The following is a 25,553-nucleotide window of genomic DNA, read 5'->3' as shown; positions in this document are numbered from 1 at the left end:
GAGATAAAACGAACAAAATTGACACACCGTATTATTTTTTAGTTTTAATCATGATATCCTTGATCGACAATTCCTGTTTTTACGGAAGCAAAGCAGCCTAGGATAGCTATTGTAAAGATGAACTTATCCCCTCGGAAGTTAGACGAACGCCATCATTATTAAGTTATGGAATATCTGTTTCATAGATGACCATGGATATGTTACAATAGCCAAAGAAACTATCAAATCCTATTTTTCTCAATTCTGATTGCCCAATGCGACTGATCTGTGATTTGTATTTTCAAGCTAGGCGATATTATTTATACTACCTTAACGTAACTTAAAAGTAAAATGAACATTATTTAAAATCCAATTAACTGCAGACCTTTGAAATCATTACAACCTTTATATATCACGTTCTCAACATTTTACAGAAAACGAAAATGCAACGAAAAATTCCATACGATAGGTGAAATCGCCAAGAAAAATACTATATAATCCACCACTAAACGTCGAGGTCAACGTCTAAATTTAATCATTTCGGTTTTGATTTATTTTTGTTCAAATAAAGCTTATGTTTTATATAGGAAAAACCAATAGCAATGATACTTGTACATCTGTTGAATCAGAATGGGAAAGTAACCCAGACCTTGACAGATGTGTTGAATACGACTGGGCTATTATGGTTGTAGCAGCCATGTATATGCTGATATCAAACCTCCTGTTGTTTAACTTAATCATTGCCCTGTTTAGGTAATTACTATTTAGAACATTGTTTCAATGAAATAATAAAAATATGTTACGTCTGTTTTTTTGTAGCATTTGGTCCCAAAAAAATTAATAGAAATTGTAATTAAGAGTAAACGGTAGAGTAAACCATACCATGACAATGGTTTTTGGCATTTTACAACAAACAGAAATTCAAGTTTCAAGTTTTTGCCATAATTTCGATTTGAATAATTTACCATCATAAACTTTTGACGCAGACATGTGTCACGCTTTTATGTAATTCTATTAGTTTAATGCAAATTTTAAAATTACAATTACAATATATCAATATGTAAAACATGCAATGTCAATGAACCATGACTGAAGATGCAGGATCAAGTAACCTACATGGAAATGAAAATTCTTATGCTTGTCAAACTGCATGCCAAATACCATTGTCGTATCCTCTATGGTTCCCTTTAAATTAACATAAAAACAATCTTGAATACGTAAAATAGGCAAAAGTTTCAAAGTAAATGAACAATAATGAGGGGGTAGGGCCATATAATGGCCATGAAAATGAGACGTGCAAATGCTAATACAACTGCATACCAAATATCTTTCAGATAGGTTTATCATTATAGGTTCATCTTAAACTGACGTAATCGCTAAATTTAATATTTGAACTAGGCAAAATATTCAGAGTCTATAGACCATGACAGAGGGACAGAGCCTTATTTTCTTCATGGAAATGAGACGTGCCAACGTCTACACACCTACATCATCGGCATACCACTTGTAGATCTCCTTAAACTGATCTAATCACAACTAAGCATAAGTTTCAAAGGCAACAGACCATGAATTAGGGAAGGCCCAAATACAAAAGCCTACCAAAAAACATTGACATAGCACAAGTGGTTTCCTCTTGACTGACCTAATCACAAACTAATACAGTGTTGAAGCCAACGCCGCCAGAAAAAGCAGACCAAAGTCGTCGAGGTGACATTAAAATTAATGACAATCGAGCAACTCTACAATTAATACATTAATCATTTGCTCATTGTGTAGTTAAATATCCTTTTTGTTTGTTATTTTACTTTTTACTTGATATTTTGGTCTTCCTTTTATGGATCCAGCATAAAAATGTTGTTTCCAACTTTGTAGTTTTTATTTGTCCTTTAAAGATATTCAACTTACTGAATATTTTTATCTAATACAAGTATCCAGCATTTTGCTATGTAGCCTCGATTTATAAAATAATAGGCTTTATGGAACTTATGAAACACATTTTGGAAGATTTTTTCTTAAATGCAGTATCTCGTTCGCCATTAAAATATCACGGATCTGCTAATTACAAAATATTATATTACCCGAAAAAATTGCCGGTTTAAATTTGTATTCATCTACCTCACAAAATATAAATTCTGCACTATACAACTCTGTTATAACCTATTTATAAAAACCATACTTTTTATCTCGTTTTATGTAATAGTATTATTATTCTAGCTATCGATTCAAGGAGGTGCAAAACAACTCTGACAGATTGTGGAAGTACTGGAGATATGCAACCATCAAAGACTATAGCACAAGATTTCCTGTGCCGTTCAATGTGTTCTTACATGTCTTCAATTGCATAGTCATGTTTTACAGTAGGTACATTGTATAATAACTTAAAAGAATAAACGATAATTTCCTAAATATAAAAAAGAACGGAAAGTGTCCGAACTGACAAAATAACATGACAAAATATAATAAATGAAAACAGTATATCAAATGGTGCGTACGTTTTTGCTATATACATATAAATTTCAACATACTGACACAATCAAACCCTCTAAGATGCAATGCAAAGCTCAAAAGAGCTGATTTTACATATATGTCTATTATTTTCTTTTTTTCATGACCTTGAAACTTTTTTCGGAAAATCATGGTTTTGTGCCAAACATAGCTTTATTTTTGCAGAGATTGACTCAATCAAAAATGCAGAAGTTATAAATGTTTTAAATATTGATACTGAATAAAGAACTGTGGGAAACAAAATGTTTGACTAAAAAAGAATTATTCTAAAATATCTCAAAAACAATTAATTAAAATTTTCATTTTTCAGGTAACTATGCATTATTGATGTATCCCAAATATACGTGCAATCAATTCATAAACGTTATCAAATGTTGATAATTGTTATAATGTTTTATTGATAAACTTGATATATGAAACAATATGCGAAGTCAATGTTTAAATTATTCTTTGTAGCAAACATTTTTATAGGTGAAAGAAATGTTATCCTTGTATTTTGTCTGTTTCGTAATAACATTATTGAAAGAGGTAATAAGTGTAGTGAATGAATATACATTCCTGTACATGCAGAAATAAGATTATATCTGATGGAAGTGTTAATAAATATACACAGATATTTTAATCAAGGTTGGAGGTTAACTCGGAAGCGCAAATCACAACTTGCAAAATGCAGGAGTATACACCTCAAGCCTGTGAATTAATTTTTAAATATACAATTTGTTTTAGACTTATGAGTTTGAATGTCCCTTTGGTATCTTTCGCCTCTTTTTTGCAGTTTGAGCTTATGTTATGTCACAACATTTTCTAAAAGCGGGAGAGTTGAGTTGTTGAAACACGTGTTACTCCGCCATATTTTGGGTGTTGCCGTCGCAAGCAAGCCGTCAGTTGTCCAGTAATTGTTATAAATTGCTGCCGTTAAATGTTGGTTACTTCAATCAGGCCATGATTTGTCCCGTTTAAATTTCTTTCGTTGTTTATAACACGCAGATGCCTTTTGAATATTGAAATGTCGCCACTGATTTACATCGAACCATAGTTAATATGTTCAAAGATTAAACTCCGAGGTGATCATGCATTAGAAATCCCAATTCGAAGAAGATCTGATGAAGTATTTCATTTCATTTCAGAAAGAAAACGACCGAATTGTAAAAGACAAAATGGAAGTCAAAGGGTGGTGAATACTCGATTAAGTATGTCAAAATTTGAAATAACTTGTATATTGATTTAAGTCAGAATTTTGTATGTGTGTGTGTGTGTGTGTGTGTATGCCTGCGTTACTGTTTTGTTGTTAAACAGTAATTTACGTATATGCCTGTATAATATTTTATTTTTCATACAGACCAGTTGTTGTCCTGCAAATTTTAAGCCGAACGGCGTGAATGCTACCTTTTTTTAGTTAACACTCCCTGTATTGTATAGAACGTCTTTCTATAGATATAAGAAGATGTGGTATGAGTGCCAATGAGACAACTCTCCATCCAAGTCAAAATTTAAAAAAGTAAACCATTATAGGTCAAAGTACGGTCTTCAACACGGAGCCTTGGCTAGTATAAAACCATTCAAACGGGAAAACCAACGGTCTAATCTATATAAAAAAACTATATTTCTGTCTATATACTGAACCATACCTTTCATCCAACTGGACCATGAGCTACGAGGAAGTTTTCCCGAGTTTAAGTCTCTCTCCTCCCGGAAATACATCAGTAGCAACTATTAACATTGCATTCTCGACGTTTTTAAAATGCAATATGAGTGCTATCATTAATACGACAGCGCTTAAACCATATGCAACGAACGACAAATGATTTTTAAAGGCTAAACATGGATTTTTGTTCTTGTAAAACTTGTGTCACTCCACAATATCTTGTAACTATACCGTCATGCGAAAGGTATATAGTATATACCTTTCATTTTTATTTGACTTTTTTGTACGTCATTATTTTTCGCTTCTGTCGGGAGTTTTTGGCTTGTAGGGTCTTTTATACCTGCTTATACTTTAAGTGAATCTTTATAATGCTTTACAGAAAATTGTGTATGCCAACGTGGCCCAAAATTGCATCCTTTTAATGTTGGATTGAAAACCATTGTAGATTTGCTCACATACATGTATTCATTTCTATTGTCGTTCATTTAATCGATACGATAAGTAAGGTATCGGTACTGAAATACATCTTTTTTCATACAGAAAATGATAAAAATGATATAGGCAAACTGAAAGAGATTTGAAACAGAAGTAATCTAGCTCTCTATATATGTTTATTGTTCAAATAGCTAAAATATGAAGTATATCATTGAGACACAATAGTAATCTGTTATCAATCTTAAATGAATGAATATATTTGAAACAACTGACATTCTTTTCAATGCACACAAATATATCAAAACAGTTATTTAGAGGCTAACGTTTGCAAATTCAGACATTTGGTAGCTAGCATTTGTAGACGAATTATCAACTTTTATATCAGGTATAAGTTGCAAAGTCAGCTTAAATATTTTTGCTATTCTGAATAATGATCTTAAAAAATGTTAACGGTGGTGTGAACACTTTTTTCAAAAACGTCCTTAAACTAACGTCAGATTGTGAGTTGCAAATATTTTTTTTATTGTCTCACACACAAATCTGTTAAATACACATTTCATTTATATATATATATATATTTATTTTTGTTAATTGAAAATGTTGTCTTTTTAGAAAAGTGCATTGAAGCATGTTCTCTCGAACCTGACACGCTAATAAAGCTGCAAGCGAAATATGCCAACAGTCGTCTCTACAACGAAATGACTAGAAATTAGATATATTTAGATAACATTGCTGTTAAGTTTAAAGGAAATTGTAGCATAGCCAGTAGCTATTTTTATGATGTATTCGTTTGTGGCAAACCACATTAAAAGGTTTTATCTCTTCCAAATAGAAGATTTCGGTGACATTTAGACACAAAAGGAATCCGCACAAACATACGAAATGTTTTGTAACTTCTGAGTAAAATTTGATTTAATTGTCCGACGGACATTTTCAAGGAAATCAATTTGATAAGAAGAACGGGATAAAGTTCTTTCAAGAATCTTGAATAGATGCTATGTAACTCAATATACATTCAAGGTATTACTTAAAGAAACATTTAAACTGGCAATTATTTTGGACACTTCTAGAAACATAACGAGTGCCCCTAGTGGAGCAGGATTTGCATTTTCTTTCGCATACTGAATACCACAGAACTTACATGCTAATATAAAATAAGACAATGAGGTATGATTGCTAATGAGACTTCTATTCACCAGAGACCAATTATGTAAGCAACAGTAAGTCACCGTACGGACTTCAACAATGAACAAACCCAAAAAGTCTCAAAAGATATGTATAATACTTCAGATAGTTAAAAACAAAACCTGATTAGAAGATAAACGAAAATGGTCTATAATTTTAAATACAAACTTCAATTGTCCTTTTACATAAATCTGCAAGGGATAAAAACTGCTTAAACCCCTAGACCCCTGTATTGTCATAACATCGACGTTAACAGACATGATATGTTCTATAAATTTTTATGTGTATTAGCTTTCAACAAAAGCAGCATTAGTTTTGCAATCATATTCTGGTCTATTTGGAATTAGTTTTAGCTGTATTCTGTATAAAGTTCTTTGATAAATAAATTGTTAGTTGTGTATTTACCGTTTTATATCTTTTCTCTGTGTATGATGTTATCCTTTATTAGTATTGAGATAGTATGCATTACAGTCATATAACCCTACAAATAAAAGAAATATATTTTACAAAAAAAATGAGTGTCTTAATTTTTGTGTTGATGTTGTTTAAAGATGCTATAAATTTTACTTCGATCCTTAAAACTTACTGATCCTTTGAACAAATATATTCTAAAAGGTTATGAATTTAATATTTTAGTAAGGTATTTGAATTTTGTCTGTATCGATACTTAATAGATTCCATCATAACCCAATATGTATTGTACGGAGACTTACACTGGAGGTGTCCAGTGTAGCGCTGAAGATATAAAGTTGAGTGCTGCAAATGTAAAATCTATGCGTGGATACATAGGTTCTGAAAATACAGCTAGGTGGGATGCAATCTTTTTTTCATTGCAATACTCGTATGTATTCGTTTATATACAAAAACCACGTGTAGAAATTTAGCGAAGGGAACACAAAATTTCAGAATTTCAATGATTCAAACTTGAAAGAAAGATTGTGGTTTTATAGACAATTTAATCGAACAAAACGTTTAAAGTTATGACATTCAAAGTAAATAATATAAAAATAAAAGGATGCGTGCGATATGATTTCCATTAAGACAATTCTCCGCCAGACAAACATACTTGTAAAATATACTTTTTTTTTTTGCGGTCGTTTTATATTCAGTCATTTATCTTTTCATCAAATAAAATATTAGTTGGGCTGTAAATTAAGCTAGGTATGGTTTAAACTGAATTTCTAACAGTTCTTAAGGCGGGAGGATGAAGTTCGGTTTTTTTTTTTGAGAATAATTAATGATATCGATATTAATGGGATAATCTATATTTTAAAGGTTATTGCACTATAAGCTGTTACATAAATTACCGTGCCTACATAACTTGACAAGGCATCCCTGAAGGTTAGTTTGCTTAACGTACAGGTAAATTGTTTAACACTCCATATTTTCTATTTATATACATATGGTTGATTCAAGAGGGATCACCGGTGCCTGTCTCCTTCAGTTTTCTACAAATTCAAGTTTAAGCCTTTCCTGTACATACGAAAGGGATTTCGCGAAACATCGTGGACTCGCATCTGATACATGCACAACTCACAAACGTAAAATGATGAAATGTCTGCCGGTATAAAACACTAGCGATGAAGACATTTCTGATTACGCTATATCGGTCAAATATTGACAGGTGTTGTATCAGATAAGAGCAAGATAAACATATTTGTCTAAATTCTTTACATTTGTTTCACTTTTTCGACCACAATACAAATATATTTGTTTATCACATTTGCACAAAAATTAAAGCTAAAATTTAAAAAAAACTATGGAAAAATATATCAACAAAAATAAACAGTTTGTACAGGTGATTGAAAATACATTACTCTATTGAAAGTACTAGATGCAACATTTGAATGATCATTGAAACTGCAATCCTTAACCAATGCTGAATAGTTTTAAAGGATAAATCCCGAAAGCCATACATCATATTTCAAAGGGTCCTTGATATTACCGGCTTAAAGTAGGTTAATATCATGTATAGGTTGTTTTATTTTAATATGGCAATATCAACATTTGTTATAATATTAATTTGATAAAATGTCACTGACAGTTCAGAGAAAGAGATACACAACGAAGTTATACGATATTGATTGCACTACATGCATTCTATTAACCTGTTTAATTTTTAGAAGCCTGACATAAAACTACAATTTTTAATTGTCCCTTTAAATTCTTGTCCTAATTGATATTCATACACATAGCCTTTATTAAAATTTATAGATTTGTTAAACAAATGACCTTGATTGCAAAATCAGTAAATCAAAAGTTATATAAATTCATAATTAGTTGAGCAGCACGAGTATCCGAAATCTTTACAATGCAGTCAATGTAAGTATTTATAGATAAATATTTTAACAAAGTTTGGTTTACAAAATGTTTTCAACTATGATAACGGTTGTAATATTTTTCCTTCGGTTAAATAAACTGAATTTCGAAAGGTTAACAAGGCAGTAATTAAGTCACAGAATGTATGCGCAATATTTGCTCATGCACATGACATTTCTCAAAACTTAAAACGTGAAAGAATGAGACTGTAAGTTATAGTTATGGGAAATACTTTTAAAGAATGCGTTTTAATTCCAGTTTAAATTTCAACAAACATTTGTCTTATAGTTTGTACATATGAAGGATATCAGCAAAACATAGCTGCGCTATACGTCGAAAGAAATTTTACTCCATAAAAAGTTTTCACAGTTCAGTTACAAAAGTGTCCTTTATGCTCAATCCCTCCTTTTTGGCTGAAATCCAAAGTAAGAGAATAGGAAATACATTTGAATAGTTGATAAGACCTGGAAGTGAGTTAAGCAGTAGAACATCATTCTTAACCATTACAGTTTTACTCAATTTAATACAACTGGCTTATAATTTGACAATATTTGTCATAAGATAATTTATAGTGCATATATGGTGTATTATGTAAATATCATGGCTTAAGTATGCATTTTTTGTAAGTGTTTTCTGTTGGGAACTATATTGTGTAGAATTGTTTAGTCTGTATTTTAAAATGTCGATAACACTTCACATTCGGTGCGACCGATTGGCTTCCCTTGATTTACCTTCATCAGTGTGACAACCCAACATGAAAGCCAAGCACCAAAACTTGAGAGCTAGATGAAAAAGAGGCCTAAAAGGATGGCGAATCTTACTTTACCGACCCAATATAAGGTAGATGTATATATAGGCATAAGGATAGGTTTGCGCGCATCTGAAACTGTTTTCATTCCACCACACACCTTTCCTGTACGTACTTATTCAGGCTACATGTATTCGTAAGAAAAGTGGAAAGATATCTATCAGGTAGTTTCTACAAATGGTACAAGGTACTTAACAGAGCGTTGATTTACTTGCACAGGTTTTTACAGAAAATAATGTTCTCATTGCCGTACTAACTTTACTTCCTACCTGGACATAAATATCAGTAAAAATAAATCAAAGATACCAGGCTTTTAGTAAAACCAATTCTGGATGCTCAAATCCATCCCCTTTTGTTAATATAAAAAAGAAGATGTCGTACGATTGCCAATGAGACAACTCTACAAGAGACCAACTGTTAAAAGACCAAGACTACTTCTGCTAATATTGAACACCTATTTAACACTTGTAAACATTTTTTTATCTGAAACGATTGTTTTGATCTGAACAGCTTCTAAATGACTGAACAATGAACAATAAAAGAGAGGTGAAAGTTACCAAAGGGACATTAAAACTCATAAGTCGAGAATAAACATGGCAAAAAAAGAAAAAGACAGAAAGAAAAACAACAGTATACAAAACACAATATATAAACAACTAAAGACTGAGCAACACGGACCCCACTAAAAACCGGAGGTAATCGCAGGTGCTCCGAAAGGGTAAGCAGATCCTGCTCCACATGTTACACCCGCCGTGTTGCTTATGTGAGCACACCCCCGGTGATAAGACTAATTTCATATGTAATTTATACTTTCAGTCAGTTTTTCTAGACTTATCCACTGCAGTGAAATCAATACTGTTCAGACAATTCGCTCGCAGTCAATTAAGATCTGTTTAGGCTATATTCAGACTGTAAGTAGTTGTTATTTACCTGAACACATCAACATCATATTGAATTGTCTGAAATGCTACTGAAAAGTATCGAATCGTCTTCAAGCGAATTGTCTAAACAGTATCGAGTTGACTGAAAGTGAATTGTAAGAACCGTACTGAATATACCGCAGTGGATAAATCTTTAAATTGACTGAAAGACTGAACACGACTTAAGGTAGCACTACAGCCTAATAATGATTTTTTAATGAATTATTTTTTATCACATTATTTTAAAATTGAACATTTGGTAAAAATCCGTGAGTCATTATGATGTCACAACAGGGAGTACATCAATAAATAAGTTATGTGAATAAAATCACATGGTAAATACCTTATATATAAGAGCATATGGGAGGAGTTTATCTTTTAATCATCTGTTGATACCAAGTGTCCAGCTCTTAATCCATGACCACAAGAAAAATAATGCGGTCTTATCATATTGTGTTGCAATCAAACTTAATGTACATAACTATGGAGGTAAACAAAAAAAATGTACAAAGGGAAAAAAGATGGAAGAAAAAAAAACCCTAAAGTAAGGACACATTTACTAGTAGATTAATATGAATATGTAACAGTAGCTTTTAAAAGCCGCTGACAAATGTTCTTACTAAAGCAAGACATTTTTATTTTTGAATCTGACACCAGCAACAATCCTTATTTTAAACAAATCACATTGATAACATTGATTTGTTTTACTGCACTTTACGAATTTGTGTTCTATTTTGTAGAGAACAATAGGTAGTACGAACATATATTTTAATGTATACTTTAAGTTTCTGTGTCCTAGATAATTTCCCTGTACCATATATCCCTTTTAAGATATGAATGATACTTGTTATTTCATAATGAGAATTATGTTAAATAATTATTATATGCAGCTAATCGCTTTCAATATTCTCTTATTTTAGTCTGTCTAAAAAGGGGGAAGCTGTGACCATATTTAATTACTACATTACAGATGTTGGTAAAATCCGTGAGTTCAAACCCGGCAAATGCTAAATTATTGTTGTTAGGGGATGGACAGTGCACAAATTATGAAAATTTCCAGTTTGAGGGTATAATAGAAAAAAACTGTGTGGTTCTATTAAACAAATAATGGTGTAAGAACACTCCTGGGGTATTCGCAGAGGAATTTTTATATTTATGTTGCATGTATAGGGGTTGAAAAGGGATTTTTAGTTTTGTTTTTCAAAACAATTTTTCTTGGGAATTGTTATAAAAAATGAAAATAGAATTGTTAAGGGTATCCCCTAAAGTTTAACTTTGACATATGTGATTAAAGGGAGTATTTTCTACAAACCCGTGTCCCAGGTTTTGGAGAATCTATTTCTGAATGAATTTATAGGTCTTCAAAGATGAAAGGTGAAATGAGAATTGGCACCCAGCAAATAAATTAATATATCTTCTAAACAGAGGGATATATAAAAAATTAGAGACACTGTTTTGTATCTTGTATATAGTCAATTAAAGGGATCAATACAATTTTTTTCTACCATTTCACCTGAATGTACTATTTTCATTCAAGGTTGAAGAGCACTTTTTGGCAGTTACTGAGCTACCTTTTTAAATGATTATATCAAAATTAAATGTATCTACTGATTAAAGAGTAATTAATATTTCATATATTAAATGAATTAAAGATTTAAAAATTCCATTGAGAGGTTTTGGAGAGAATTATCTTTTAAGACTATTGGTTGGAGACGGAAAAGTCAGATCATAGTGCTACCTTAATGTTGTCAGTTTATTTTCAATCTATGAGTTTGACTGTCCCTCTGGTATCTTTCGTCCCTCTTTTAATGATTTATTGTTCAGTCATTTAAGAGCTGTGCGAACAAAATTACCGTTTTAGATCACTAGTGTAAAAAGAATAAATTCAAGGAAATTTTCTTATCTGAATCTACTAGACAGGATTGATTCCATTAGATCAAATTTACTAATACATGTACAACTTGAATATCCTGATTTTTGACAGAATACGTTTGGTTCTTTTTGTGTTTTACAATTAACCGTGATTGCACGATAAAAATACAGAATGGTTAATGCAGGCAAGTTCATGTGATCATATTTCTAGCTTTACCCTGTTAACACTTGGTGAATGATGAGTGTAACAAGAATAGTATGATTCCCAAAGGTATCACCAGATCAGTAGTCAGCACTTCTGTGTTGACATGAATTATTATTGATATGGTCATAATTACAAATTAATCATTCACAAAACTTTGAATTTGTAGATATACTATGAAATGTAGATAACCTTAGCTGTATGTTTCAAAACCTTTCGAAATGTTTGGGTTCTTTAAGTGTCAGACCCCTAATTCAAACCAAACAGATAAGAAATAAACTATACAGCAACATCCCTTTCATATTCAGTCAAAGTCTTATAGCTTTCTCTATAATATGGTTCTCTCCTGGTACTCCGGCGTCCTGCATCAATGAAAACTGGCCGCGATATAACCAATAGTAATGAAAGTAGCGTTGAACACCAACGATCTATCAATCTTATAATTTTCATGGCCGATAAAAAGTTAAGTCTTGAAAGTTCAGCTGTCCTGAATACACTAAAGTACACACTAGAGGCTCTAACGAGCCTGTGTCGCTCACCTTGGTCTATGTGCATATTTAATAAAGGATACTCTCCAACATTGTAGACGAGAATATAATTCATGACAAAAATCTCATGTTTTGTTGATCTTGTATTGGTGATTATTTAGTCTGTTTAGTGTCCCTCTATCTTCTTTAGGTTTTGCTCAAAACACAAACGAGGGTAAAAACAAATCCTCATTTAAGGGCAACCACTCCTATAAAGAGGGACAGCCCACTAACTATATCGGCAGAATTTGACTTGTTAGTAGATCTTGCCTTGCTGCTCATTTTTGTAATTTAAAGTGTCTGTTTATCTATTATAAATTTTAAGAAATAAGACAAAACGCCCCCCCCCCCCCCCCCCCAAAAAAAAATGGTAAAAATTGTCAATAAAGGGCAATAACTCTGATAAGGAGTTGTCGGACGATTTTCTCCATTTGTCTTAATTGTAGATCTTGTCTTGCTGTTCCTTTTTGCTTGTTTAAGTTTCTAGCTATCTACGGTTGTTTTCCATTCGTTTGATGTGTTTGAGCTTTTGATTTTGCCATTTGATAAGGGACTTTCCGATTTGAATTTTCCTTGGTATTTTTGTTATTTTATTTTTTTATAATATTTGTGATATAAGACAAAAACGCAAAAAAATCAAAGTGCAATAACTCTAATAAGGAGTCGATATGTCCATGAGATTTATTTATGAACTTGTCTTGCTGATTATTTTTGCAGTTTAAAGTTTCTTTCTATCTATTATAGTTTTCAAGAGAATAGGCAAAAATGAATAAAAATGGTAAAATTTGTCATTTAAGGGAAATAACACCTATAAGAAGTCGTCTGACAGTTTTGAAATATATGAACAATTGGTAGAGCTCAACATTCTGAAAATTTGTGCTCCTCTTAGATTTTCTCTATTTATAACGGTTTTCAAAATAATGGACAAAACTTGCATTTTACCCCTATGTTCTATTTTTTGCCATGTCAGCCATCTTGGTTGGCAAGCGGGGCTATCGGACAAATTTCTTAAACTAGATACCCCAATGATGATTATAGCCAAGTTTGGTTAAATTTGGCCGGGCAGTTTCAGAGGAGAAGATTTTTGTAAAATTTAACGACGACGACGGACGACGGACGCCAAGTGATGAAAAAAGCTCACTTGAACCTTTGGGCTAGGTGAGCTAAAAGTGAATCTCATAAAATTTTAACTTATCGGTATTGATTTATTCGAATGCATGTTACAATTCTTAATACTTCATATTATCAAGCATTCCTTATATGAATACAATCCTTAAGTCATGCAAATATACTTTGTTTTGTTCACTTAATCTATAAAATTCCAAAAATTTGATCGGAAGATATTACCTAAAATTGATGTTTATTACCACTTTAAAGTTATAGGTGTTTAACTTTAAACAATAACAACTTTAAAAAGAATTACACCAATCACAAAACCCTTGGAACTGCTACAAAAAATGTGAAGTGTCAGTTCCGATGACAAGGATGGCTACAATTTTTTCTATCTTTGTTCTGATCTTTTTAAAATCAAATAACAGTTTTTGGCCATCGTGTCTTCGTTATGTTTGTGGGGAGATTTCGTCGGTGATCTTCAACTTATCTAAAGTCCTCATATTTTACTATATGATTGTGTAGTCTTACATCACCCAGGTGCGGTAACACAAAGTGAATACATCTGCCTCTGCATTGTACGTGTCACAGTTTACGTACCCACTAATACCTTGGACTTCTTGAACGGGTTATCAGAATTCATTCAAACCTACAGAGATTCTTCAACAGGACACGAATTTATGCATCTGATAATTTTATATGAGTGTTTACGGTTTCCTAAAAATGGGACTTTCCCATTTCTGCTTACATTCTTTGGACACGACAGGCAACATAATTCTTCACCAGTTCACAACAACTCCCCAAAAAAGATGCGACAAATTTGTACCAAGATTAGATGGATTTTCTGTTAAGTGACATGAAGCTGTGCACATGATATTTTATATTTGGGGTCAGTGATGTAAGGAGTTTTCTGCGTATAAATATATATTATTTGAAGACGGCACCTTTTCATGAAAAGGTTCAATACATGATTTTCAAGATTTACTTGATAGAGGGTTGCTGCTTAAAAAGAAAGCAATGATGCCAAGAGGTTCAAATGGTTAAGTTAAAGTCATTCCTTCAAACATTTTACGAACACCATCACGATTTGGTAGACCGTTATGGAATATTCGCTTCACAGATGACGACGGAAATGTTCCAATTGTTGTATTTACAATCCCCTCATATTTTCCTCGAATGTAACCTACCGAATTAGACTTATCTCCCGTCTTTCTTTTGACGTTGGTAAGCGTAAACTTTCTGTAAAGTTATATGCTGTAGCGTTGAGATTTAATTTGCTTTTTTTCCAGTATTTTGTCCCATTCGAGATTGTCAATTATGACAACTGGTTAAAATGATTTTATCAAAATTCATGGACACGCCTGCAATAAACTTTTTCTGAAATTACCATACATGTATTTCGTGTGTTCCAAAATAATTGACAATGAATAATCCATGCAGTATACCTTCATTTACGAAATACAGGTGTTTTGATTAATATGTCGATTCAGAAGTTTGTTAGTGACTTTCGTGAATTAATCCTTTTGACTGAAGAACTGCTTATTAGTCTATTGAGGTTGAGTACTCAATAGAGAGGCGGAAGATAATAAGGGGATATTTAAACTCATTAGTCGATGACAAACTTACCACGCCATGGTAAAAAAAAAAAAAGAAAAAAGACAAAATAACACAAAATAGAAAAATTATGACTGAGTAACACACACAAAACCAAAAACCGGAATGATCTCAGGTGTACACTAAAATAAATTCATTTTTCAATTTCGCATTTTCACTTTTCGACTTTGAAAATACAAAGACGACGATGATACAACGCTATATTAGACGCATACGCCATTTGTCAATCAGACTATATCTAAGCTTACAATGTGAAATGCATTTTTCTCATAGCTTAATAAAACATATATCAAAGATACCAGGCTTATACCTTTTAAAAAAAACATAACGCTCGACGGTTATGCTCCAATAGAATTGACGAAAGGCCGGATAAATACGAAGTTAATGAGCTTTGAAAACACAAAATCTGTCAAACAGTGTGCCAAATCTTGCTATGCCATCTACGCTTTTCGATAGTTAAAAACCATAGTCTTTCGAGTAATATATGTATATGGTTGAGAAAAAAAATATTTGAAAGTCGTATGGTGACCTGTTATTGTTCACCTATTTGTCCTTCGTCCATCAAGGTCTACAGCTTTTTCATTGGCAATGATACCACATCTCCACAATTTTTGTATTAGAGGGTGGCTTAGTTCGTTCATAGCTCTGCATGATTATTCTAAAAATGTGTATGCAGGATAATATTATCTTGAATTCCAATCAATGGTTCACATAGCAATTTGGCTAATAAATAAACTCAGCATAGATACAGATTCAACCAAATTATTTTGAAAAAATAAAACCTTCTATATTTTGAAAAAGAGAAGCGAAAGATCTCAAAATGACATTCAAAGTAGAAAATAAACTGACAACGCCATGGCTAAAAAAAGAAAAAAAGACCAACAGACATTTATTTGTATATAATTTTTGGAATGCAAACTACTTTAACGATTGAAAACGAATTTGCATTGCTTATCAGTATATAACGCACATGTATAGTATATGAATGGAAAATCGAACATTTTACACAGATCCGATAAAAAAATAAAATTAAAAAAAAATATTATATGTAATATTTTAACAGAAAGAGAATATTAGATCGAGTTTTTTTTGAAAATTTCAGTCACCGCAAATACTTTGATCGAGGTAATTTCAGATATCTTGCAAAAATAGAAAGAAAAACTCATACAGTATATGGAGTTTCAATAAATAAATTAAAAAACTAACAAGAAGACGTCAATAACGTACTAATAGAAAACAATATTGATTAAAGATTGTTTGGTTATGAGTTCAGTTATACCGAAAGTATCGTAAAACTACTGATTTATATTTCAGTCGTTCTATACAAATACTAAATGTATTGCTTATGCATACTTGGTACATGTAACGAGTTATGACAAGACTTCGCTTCGTAATTATTTTATTCAGGAATTTTTGACATTATGAAAACGAAAATAAAAGCGTGGGGCTCTTTTTTTAGATTAATTAAAATGGATACATATGAAACTAGATTTTATTTTTGAGACTCATGACGACTAAACTGTTAATTTAACTTCATAACCATGATAACGGTAATCTCATTATTTCTATTTTCCAATAATATTTTTTTATGATGACTATATTCTATATGGTTTTGTTTGTCTATGATTGATACGTTTGTGTCACCAGTGACGTCTTTAATTTCATTTAACGTATTATTTTCCGTAACGAAAACACACATATTAGTATCTGTTTCTTAAATGTATCGTAAAGACTTCTAGCAAAAAAGGTCCAATCAAACCGGTGCTAGGAGTCGTCAGTCGTCATGAACTGCGCTATGATGGTGAAGGAGTTTCAATATGTTGAAGGTCGCACTTGGAGATTGAAAGGAGGAATTGCAATTAAGGCGCTGTTTCGTTGCGAAGGGTATTGGATAGGTATCCAGATTTAAGTGTACATTCTTATTCACATTTAGTTGTTTGTTTTGTTTGGTTCCTATGTAATTCAAGTTTACCCAACATCCTCTTTGAAAAAAAAGAACACTAGTAGTAAAAAATGTTTCGTTGACAGTGGACTCAAAAATACCACAACTAATAAAAGTGGCCCGATTTAAAAATACAAAATGTAAATGTAGGTTGCACATGAACAGACATAAGATCATTCACGAATGAATCGTTTATAGATATCGTAAGTGTACCTCGAATGACATTTTGAGTTCGACAAACCATCTTATTGTTTATTGTTTAGAATTTTTTTTTTTTAAATCCAAATTTCAATCAGACCACAAAAGATCAAATAATGACAAAAATTAAAATATGGTTTGAGTAACTCGTTTTTGTGCCATTATCTCTGATTACATTTGAATTAATATGAAGACTTAATGCATGTAAAAATATATTTTAACTAGTGTTGACGAGTTCCCGATCAACGGTAATATATAAACGTGAAGTTATATCTTTAAATGCAGTTTTTCAATTATGTTGTTACACTTATAAAGGTGAACACCTCTGCCTCGTGAACTTTTATGTCAGAAAATGGATGTGTTTACAAGACTACAAATAGCTACGCACATACACGGAAGTCCTTATCGTGATCTGGGAATTTCAACACATGATAAAAAACGTTGATTTTTACTCTACCTGTTGTGCATTTAGTTATTGAATTTCTGTTCTCACAGGTACCGATACCAGTAATACAGATGAACTACGACAATGAGTTACAAATTGTTGCCGGCCACAAGGTAAGCGCAGCATTTAAATGACACACAAACAAACAAAAAAGAAGTCTGAAAAGAAGGTATCATGTAACGAACTATTCTCCAAAATAGCCAAGAATGCAATTCAAATATCTTTCTCTAAAAACAAAACTTATCAACAAAATCATCAAAGATTCTAGGCTTATAATTTGGTACGCCAGATGTGCGTTTTGTCTACATTAGACATATCAGTGGCGCTCGAATCAAAATAGTTGAAAGCCACATCAAATATAAAGTTGAAGAGCATTACAAAGTAAAAAAAAATACTAAAACAATCTATGCCTCGGGTCAAAAACCATATTAAAACTCCAGGCAATAATTTACAGTTTTCTAGTATATGGTATCTGATAATGAATGTCAGAGTTAGGAATTTTTCATATACTTTGGACTCAAGCATCACTGAAGAGACATTAATGGTCGAAATGCACATCTGGGACAGTAAAATTGGTACCATCAATGTTATTGTAATTTGCTTATTGATTTTTGTACCAATTGAATTTATTGCAATAACTCTTACAAAAACAGTTGTAACAAACAATCAATGGCGTAGCCACTGGAAAATAAATTGTAAACAGGGGGTCTTGGGGCGGCAGCCCCCTACAGAAGGTCAACGATTATCGTAAAATTCTTATTGGAAAAAATAAAATTGTTAAAATTATTTATAAGTACATGCTTACAATGCTACGCTGCAGCTACGCCACTAAACAAAGCTTCACTCTCAGAAAATAAAATGAAATAGTGTTGTACTTTACTTCTAGGTGTAAAGAAATACAGGTTACACAATCGAAAATACGTAAAGATGATTTAAGTGAGATTTATAGCACTGTTAGACGATCAGTATACGTAGCTGCTAAAGGACACGACAATAGCTTACCAGGTCTCGTTTTAGCAGTAATCGGTGACTCGGAGAGTTATGTTCCAAAACCATGGAATACAACAGCCTTTACATCTGGACTTTTGCAGTGTATTCAAGGAGTCAAAAGTATGGAAAATAACAATTATTTGTTATTGGTGTTTATATATAATTTTTCCATCATTCAATTTTATTTCTATCTTAAGTCTGTTTTATTTTCGGAGGTTTTGATTTGTGTAAATCGACTTGGACACGAATAAAGTATAGAAAGACTTTTATGTTAATGTTTTGACTGCATAAATCAATAATATGTAATAATAAACACGGGAAAATTGAGTTGAGTCCTTATATTATACTTTTCATTTCGAGTATTCTAACATTCGTCCATTGTGAACATTGTTTTTTTATTTGTGTACGGTTGCAAAAGTAGTCCGTTGAAAACAATCTATCGAAAATTAAAATGACAACAATTACCGCACGCTTGAGACGCGCTTGAAAAAAAATGCAAGATTGACGGGCATAATTTCACAACTATTTGACACACACCACCGAGAAGCACGTCATGCAAATATCAAAACAGTAATGAATGTTATTTAATGTATAATGGTCAAGCGATCACATATAATTTAAAGCACTTCAGATTGATCGTTATGAAAATTTCAAACAACATAAGAACATTCTTTGCAAATAAATGTGAAATTCTGGAAATCTTCATAATTGAATAACAACTTTTTATCTGTTGACCTTTATAATGTATTGACAATAATTTAAAAAAAATATTACGCATTGTTCTTAGTTGAAATGAACGGATCAGAACTGAATACGTCCTGACCTCTTGGAATACATTTAATATTTTGATTTATTAAATCGATAGGTCGTTATAAGTTTATATAGTCTGTCGATGGTATGTCATTATTTCTAAATTTAAAGTAGTAAATATAAAGACGTTATTCAACCTATTAATATAGTGTATACATACTATCGACACATCTATTGCTAATGTTCATAAAATACATTATTCAAATGACCTTTACAAATTAACCCGTTCTCATATATGGTCATGATCAGGTGGTGGTTTTTCTACAATATAATAAACATAAGTAATACACCAGATGTAGCATATCTAACAGGTAATGCGTATCGTCGTTCATGTCACATTATTTATCCTCCAGTATTTGGTGAGGTTCATGTTGATCTTTTTTTTTCTGTGTTTAGTGTTCTTTGGACTGTTTTTGTATTTTCACCTTTTTTTTTGTTGACTTTTGTGTTTGTTTTAATCGATTCATGAAACTTGTTAGGAGTGGTGTTTCTGATTTGTTTTAGCGACAGTATACACCAAACGGTTATTTCTACATTAGCTTACTTCCTCACGTACAAACATAAATAAATAAATAAATAAATAAATAAATAAATAAAGTGAATATGAATTAAAATTACTTTCAGAGAGTTGGGTTGTTTACCGTGGCAACAAAGACGGTGTTAGCGCACTGATACATAATGCATTCAGAGAAACCGCAGACACCAACTCAGAAACATTAGGAAGAGCTACATTTAGTGAAAAGATTGAAGGAAACACATTAATTGCAATACGACCATGGACAAAAATGGATGAGGTATGAATTAGATAATAATAATAATTTACGGATTTAAGCTTCAGCTCCCCTCAACTATATATATATTTTTAATGTTATGATTAAGACGTTGTTATCGCCCTCTGCGTGCAACAACACATTTATATGTCGAATAAGATTAACGACCAAGAGATTAATGGGTGATGAATATTACCTATTGCAGAGCAGACATATGTAGCTTTCAAAATGAGGAGCAATAACTACAGTGATGTAGCATCACATGCATTAAAATATATTGTAGAAAATAAATTATTGTGTAGGAAGAAGAGGTGTAAAAGTTATAAGAATCGTTTTTGTTATGCATCAAGTTTGTCTTAAGACACAGACAGATGAAAGTAAGAAGGATAAATTCAAATGAAATGAAATATCTTTATAACGAACATGAATATCATTTTCAACGTAGATTTTTCATGACAAAAGATTTCAGTTCATATTCCAGGAAGTGAATTTTCTATTTCAGAGTAACAAAATATCTTCATCACTCGCATACATGTACCACATTTACTTCGGTTCTCATTGTCATATATTATTCCCTTCGGCAATCACAGTTATAACCTTTATGGGTAAAGGTGACAGTCAGGGTTATACATACTTACTTTTAATGAATCCAACATTGGTATCGGTCGTTATCATGTGTGTTTATCACAAATGATTACAGACTGCTTAAAACTTTTGTGTCATTCTGTCGATACATAAAATTACTAATTTGACTTCTTATCATTTTTGTATCAATAGGTAAAATCACGGATGTTAAAAAATAAATGCCAGTTAAAACTTTATATCTCTAGATCGCACTGGTTGAAGAATGACATATATTTTAAAAGGCGTTTGTTCAAATTTACACGCATTTAATAACATTTAAAATCGTGTTTATTTAAACAGGAAGGAGCAAACAAAGTCAAAGAATCTGATTTGCTTCTCACTCTCAGACCAGTCTTCAGCGATGTTCAGAAACAAAGGAAATACAGATGGTTCAACCGATACTTGTCCCATTTTTGAAGACCTTTTCAGAAGAGTATACCCCATTATTATCAAAGGAGAAAGGACGAGAGGGAGAACTAGGTATTATATATTTATGATGTCTTCTATATAACGACACTAGCAGACAACTAGCAACGAACAAATTCAATCAAAATAAAAATAAATAAGCATATATTCTGCCAAAAATTATTACGTTCTACAGTCAGATTGCTTTGTAAAATTTTATTTAATCTTGTATATCCCGAGATGTTTAGAAAATTAACTATCTATAATCTTTCATTTAGTGTAAAATATTCATACTAATTTATATAATTACAACAAACCTCGAACTATTTCAACCAATACTTTAAAGTATACTTCATGTACTCCAGTTGCAATAGTCAAATACCAGATGTCTTAAATGAGCAGACCACTTAATAATATGTAATCAGTTATAAGTTAGAAAAACAGATATGGTCGCAGATTAAAATTTCATCAAAAGTTTATTTTGAGCAAAGCAGAACTATTCTTAATGTCTTAATATGCCAATTGTGAACATATCACAAGTGATAAAAATAAACTGATTAACAAGTCTCATATAAGACATATTATCAAGTAATTACTTAACAGGTCTCAAAAAACAACATGCGAACAATACTCTAACTTATGATTGAAAAACACCTCTCCATTTAATTTCAAAGTTTCATGCTCTGTACACAGTACACAGGTTTTACTGTTTTTTTTTTCTTTTGATCACATCAGCCAGTTGTTAAATTAGCAAAATATAAAATACACATGTGAAAGCATATTCATCTTTCACAGGACGTATTACTGGATTTCCTAATAAGGTAAAATACAGAGATTAAGGAAATTTAGAGCTGGACATACTGTTTATACACCTGCTTTTTGTTATAATCATAATAAATGTATATGTTTGTTCTAATGAGTTAATAGGGTTCAATATATTATATTGACACACACTCAGATTATTGATCAACAGTATATGATATAACAATAGAAATTGAATAAAAGTACTATTTACACAAATAATACTAATATTGTTATATCATCAGGATGATAAGATTAATATTAAAAGTACATGCATATAAATTCTATACGCTCACTTAGATATACATATTGAAATTTAACCAGGGACTTGACAGCTTAAAGTCATGCTCTATTCTTTCACATTTATATTATTTGATGAAATGTTTTTTTATGAATTTGTTGATGTTTTCCTCCTGCATGTTTCAATTGTATATGACACACTTTGCTAGTTCAAGCATGGTTTAATATTCATGGAATTAATTCAATCATTGTCAAAAAGAACCTAATTGACAATGCTGAATGGAATTACAATATGTGCGCTATGTGCGCTATGCTGTGTTGTGCATTAAATGATGCAGCTTGTGTCAAATGATTGAAACAATTTGGCCAATGCATATGTTCTTTTTTCTTTGGCTCCTGTATCCAAGTTGTACCCATAATACCTTGGTTGAATACATTATGCATGTCTTTTCTTGTTTTGAAGAAAATGTTTTAATATATGGAAAAATCTGGTTGGTTTGTTTCACCTTTATATTATTGATTCTTATAGATTGCAATGATAACCACTTTTAAGTGAGCGTACAAACAAACCAAAACCTACAGATAAATGAGTTTCAAATTGAATAATAACATAAACCGTTCCAATCATTTTGCACTCGAGGCCAAAATATTTGAAAATCCAAAAGCTTATAAATCAAAATGGACAAAACAGTAAAGCCAAAATCGGGCAAGGAATCATATAGCATTGCATGAGGGAGATATATTCCATAATTTTAGATAATTTTTAGAATTTGGTAACAGCAAACTTTAATACCAAAAATCCTTATTTTCATACCAGTAAATAAACTGACAATATATTATTTATTTACTTGATAAGTCTTTACAGTTCATATACCGTGTTGTGTCCAATTTCTATAATAAATCTGACAATATCAACTTTAACATGTTCCGTAATTTATATATATATATATATATATATATAAAGGTGCCGAAATAACCTCTGCATTATGAAGCCATTTAAATGGTAATGCAATATTTTTTTGAAGCCATATACATTATTCACTTTTTGGTGTCTGATTTTGTTAATTATGATTGTTTAGAATAAGCCAACTCTGTCAAATATAAACTTGTTACTGGATTGAATTTACATGTAAAAAGTCTTATTTACTTCGAATTTGACCAATATAATCAATAAAGAACATGTAGAATCTTTTGCTCAAATTTATTATTTATCAAAGGCCCTCGTGAGAATTTTGAGACGAAAAATATTGCAAAATTTTGTCAGGTTTTAATCTAAAATAAAGTAAATAATATAAAGTGGAAATTTTATCATTTCATCTTGATCAAGGATAGTATGAACAGATCATTCAAAACTTATTTGGTGAAATTGGGGAATTAAAAGTGACGTTTGACAACTTGTCAATTACATTTTTTTTTCGAGAAGTATTATTGAAGTGCAAACGTTTATCTGGATCAACATGAAACTTTATACCCAATTATTAAGTACTGAGACCTCATTTCGATCCAACTATACACTTATTGTGAAGAAATATTATTGCAAAATGTTGATTTTGTTCAAAAATCTCAAAATAAAAATACGCATGTGTTTCAACGAAAAATGACCTTGATATAAATTCGAATACATTTTCAAAATCTATCAATAGAACAAGAAATATGATATTCTGCTTTGACGCATGATATATCTTATATATATGTCTCCAATCATTCAAATAAAATCTAACCAGGACAATGCATGTTTGGTCAGAATACTTTATTCTCTTTTCTTTCTGTTTGTCTCCAAGAAGCTCATTTATTTATTGAATAAGTGCGCAAATGTTGTGTAAGTGCTTTGATATGTCTTCATTTGAAATATACATGATAACGTCTTGTCTCTGCAAAATTGATATGTCAGATAGGTAGATGTGTTATAATTGTCAATGAAACAACTATTCATAAAGATCAAGGAACAAATATATTAACAATCACATCTTTTCTACTTGATGTGCATGGATCTAAAAAATATTTGTAAATAATCTCACCATGGCTTCATTTTCCATCTTTTTTCGATGACTGTGTTAACTCGATCGGTAGATATTTTATAAAAATGTAAAAATTCTTTCTCATGATTTTTAAATCAAGTGACAAAAATTGAACTGTTTATATGTTTACTTTTACGAACATCTTTCCCTAATGTTGAAAAGTCGGCAAATACCAATTTTCTAAAAAAAGTTTTCACTGACTACAGTTTGAGTTTCTATATTTCAAAAAACTGTTTGGTCAGTTCCTTCCATCCAATGAGTTCTTGACCAAGCGAATTAAAGTTTGACGTATTGTCAACTCAAATGTTTTTATTTTTTTTTCAACTACGCTTCATTAAGACTTTCAAAGGTGACTGTATTTTGCTCAAGTTATGGCATCACCGCCTGAATTGTGATTTCCGACTTTTGTTGATGTCTATTCGGTTTTTTTTTTGCATTTCCATGTATTTTGAATTGATCAAAGTTTTATTTCATTTTTCATACATTTTCAGCTTTGATTAATATGAGATTGATGATTGCTGTTGAAGGTGATATAAGTACTATTCACCAGATAAAATCAGCTTTAAGACGAAACGTTCCAGTTTTGTTGACGAAAGGTTCTGGAAAGGCAGTAGATGTTATCGTTGATTACTTAGAAGAGTCAAGACCCCTGTTAGTTTTCTATTTACGTTCCATTAGCTATTCTATTTGTTAAAAATTAAACAAAGGCTAATAGAGCGTTACGAATAGTTCCAGTTGTCGTAAAAAGTAAAATAACAAAAATACCGAACTCCAGGGAAAATTCAAAACGGAAAGTCCTTTGTCAAATTGCAAAATCAAAAGCTCAAACACATCAACTACCTCACCTCACCTATCCTCTTCATGCCGGTCGGCATTTAAGGCCCTTTGGGTTTCCGTAATCATCAATTTTTTACTCTGTCTGGTGATTAGCCATACGAGAAACCTATTACCTGTAGGATGGAGTTTTGTTGTCTAGGTTTTCCTTCCCATAGATGGTTGCCTGCCATGGCTGACGAGTTCCATCTTCCCGGCTTTTCTTTCTGGGTCTGCTCCCATAGCCTTTTGATCTTCCCAGATCTAACCACAAGGCAGCGGTACTATTTACCCATAGTTGGGACAAGGTTGATGAGTGCAAGGGCGAGTCCACGCGCCGATGGGCCTACACACTGCATCTCGAGGGCCCTTGCTG

The 25,553-nt window shown here is 31.7% G+C and overlaps 2 protein-coding genes across 8 annotated transcripts in view; both read left to right on the top strand.

Annotated features, from left to right (window-relative positions):
• LOC127734318 (uncharacterized) overlaps positions 1–25,553 on the top strand; it is a 125,074-nt gene that overhangs the window by 49,088 nt on the left and 50,433 nt on the right. Inside the window, exons 22-25 of one of the 6 annotated variants that reach the window (XM_052244151.1) lie at positions 567–732; positions 2,194–2,336; positions 3,612–3,674; positions 5,177–6,151. The exons of 3 other annotated variants lie outside the window; for them this stretch is intronic. In XM_052244151.1, the coding sequence (XP_052100111.1) occupies positions 567–732; positions 2,194–2,336; positions 3,612–3,674; positions 5,177–5,277 (473 nt within the window). In that variant the 3' untranslated portion in view covers positions 5,278–6,151. Of the gene's footprint in view, positions 1–566; positions 733–2,193; positions 2,337–3,611; positions 3,675–5,176; positions 6,152–25,553 lie in introns of those variants that run through there. 2 more of the 6 variants (XM_052244150.1, XM_052244153.1) reach the window with 2 other exon arrangements.
• On the top strand, positions 7,966–24,872 carry LOC127734321 (uncharacterized). Of its 2 annotated transcripts, XR_007997513.1 has the most exons (6): positions 7,966–8,071; positions 17,757–17,819; positions 18,593–18,816; positions 20,131–20,300; positions 21,201–21,380; positions 24,856–24,872. XR_007997513.1 is itself a non-coding variant. In XM_052244155.1 (5 exons), exons 1-4 carry the CDS (start codon positions 17,791–17,793, stop codon positions 21,315–21,317), a joined length of 540 nt encoding a protein of 179 aa, XP_052100115.1. In that variant the 5' UTR covers positions 17,593–17,790; the 3' UTR covers positions 21,318–21,380; positions 24,856–24,872. The 2 variants fall into 2 exon arrangements, 1 of the variants encoding a protein (XP_052100115.1); XM_052244155.1 differs by lacking the exon at positions 7,966–8,071 and having other exon boundaries at positions 17,593–17,819.

Source organism: Mytilus californianus, unplaced genomic scaffold (genome assembly GCF_021869535.1).
Source record: "Mytilus californianus isolate M0D057914Y unplaced genomic scaffold, xbMytCali1.0.p SCAF_3, whole genome shotgun sequence".
In the NCBI taxonomy this organism is placed as follows: domain Eukaryota; kingdom Metazoa; phylum Mollusca; class Bivalvia; order Mytilida; family Mytilidae; genus Mytilus; species Mytilus californianus.
Note: the sequence above shows the minus strand (reverse complement) of the source record. Positions and strands in the feature narration are given on the sequence as shown.

What these genes read in the sequence shown, in the direction of transcription:
- LOC127734321 (XM_052244155.1), top strand. Translation starts at nt 17,791, where the DNA reads ATGAGTTACAAATTGTTGCCGGCCACAAG. An exon ending in GTGTATTCAAGGAGTCAAAA is followed by an intron (nt 18,817 to 20,130) that starts GTATGGAAAATA and finishes AATTACTTTCAG; the next exon opens with AGAGTTGGGTTGTTTACCGT. An exon ending in CATGGACAAAAATGGATGAG is followed by an intron (nt 20,301 to 21,200) that starts GTATGAATTAGA and finishes TTATTTAAACAG; the next exon opens with GAAGGAGCAAACAAAGTCAA.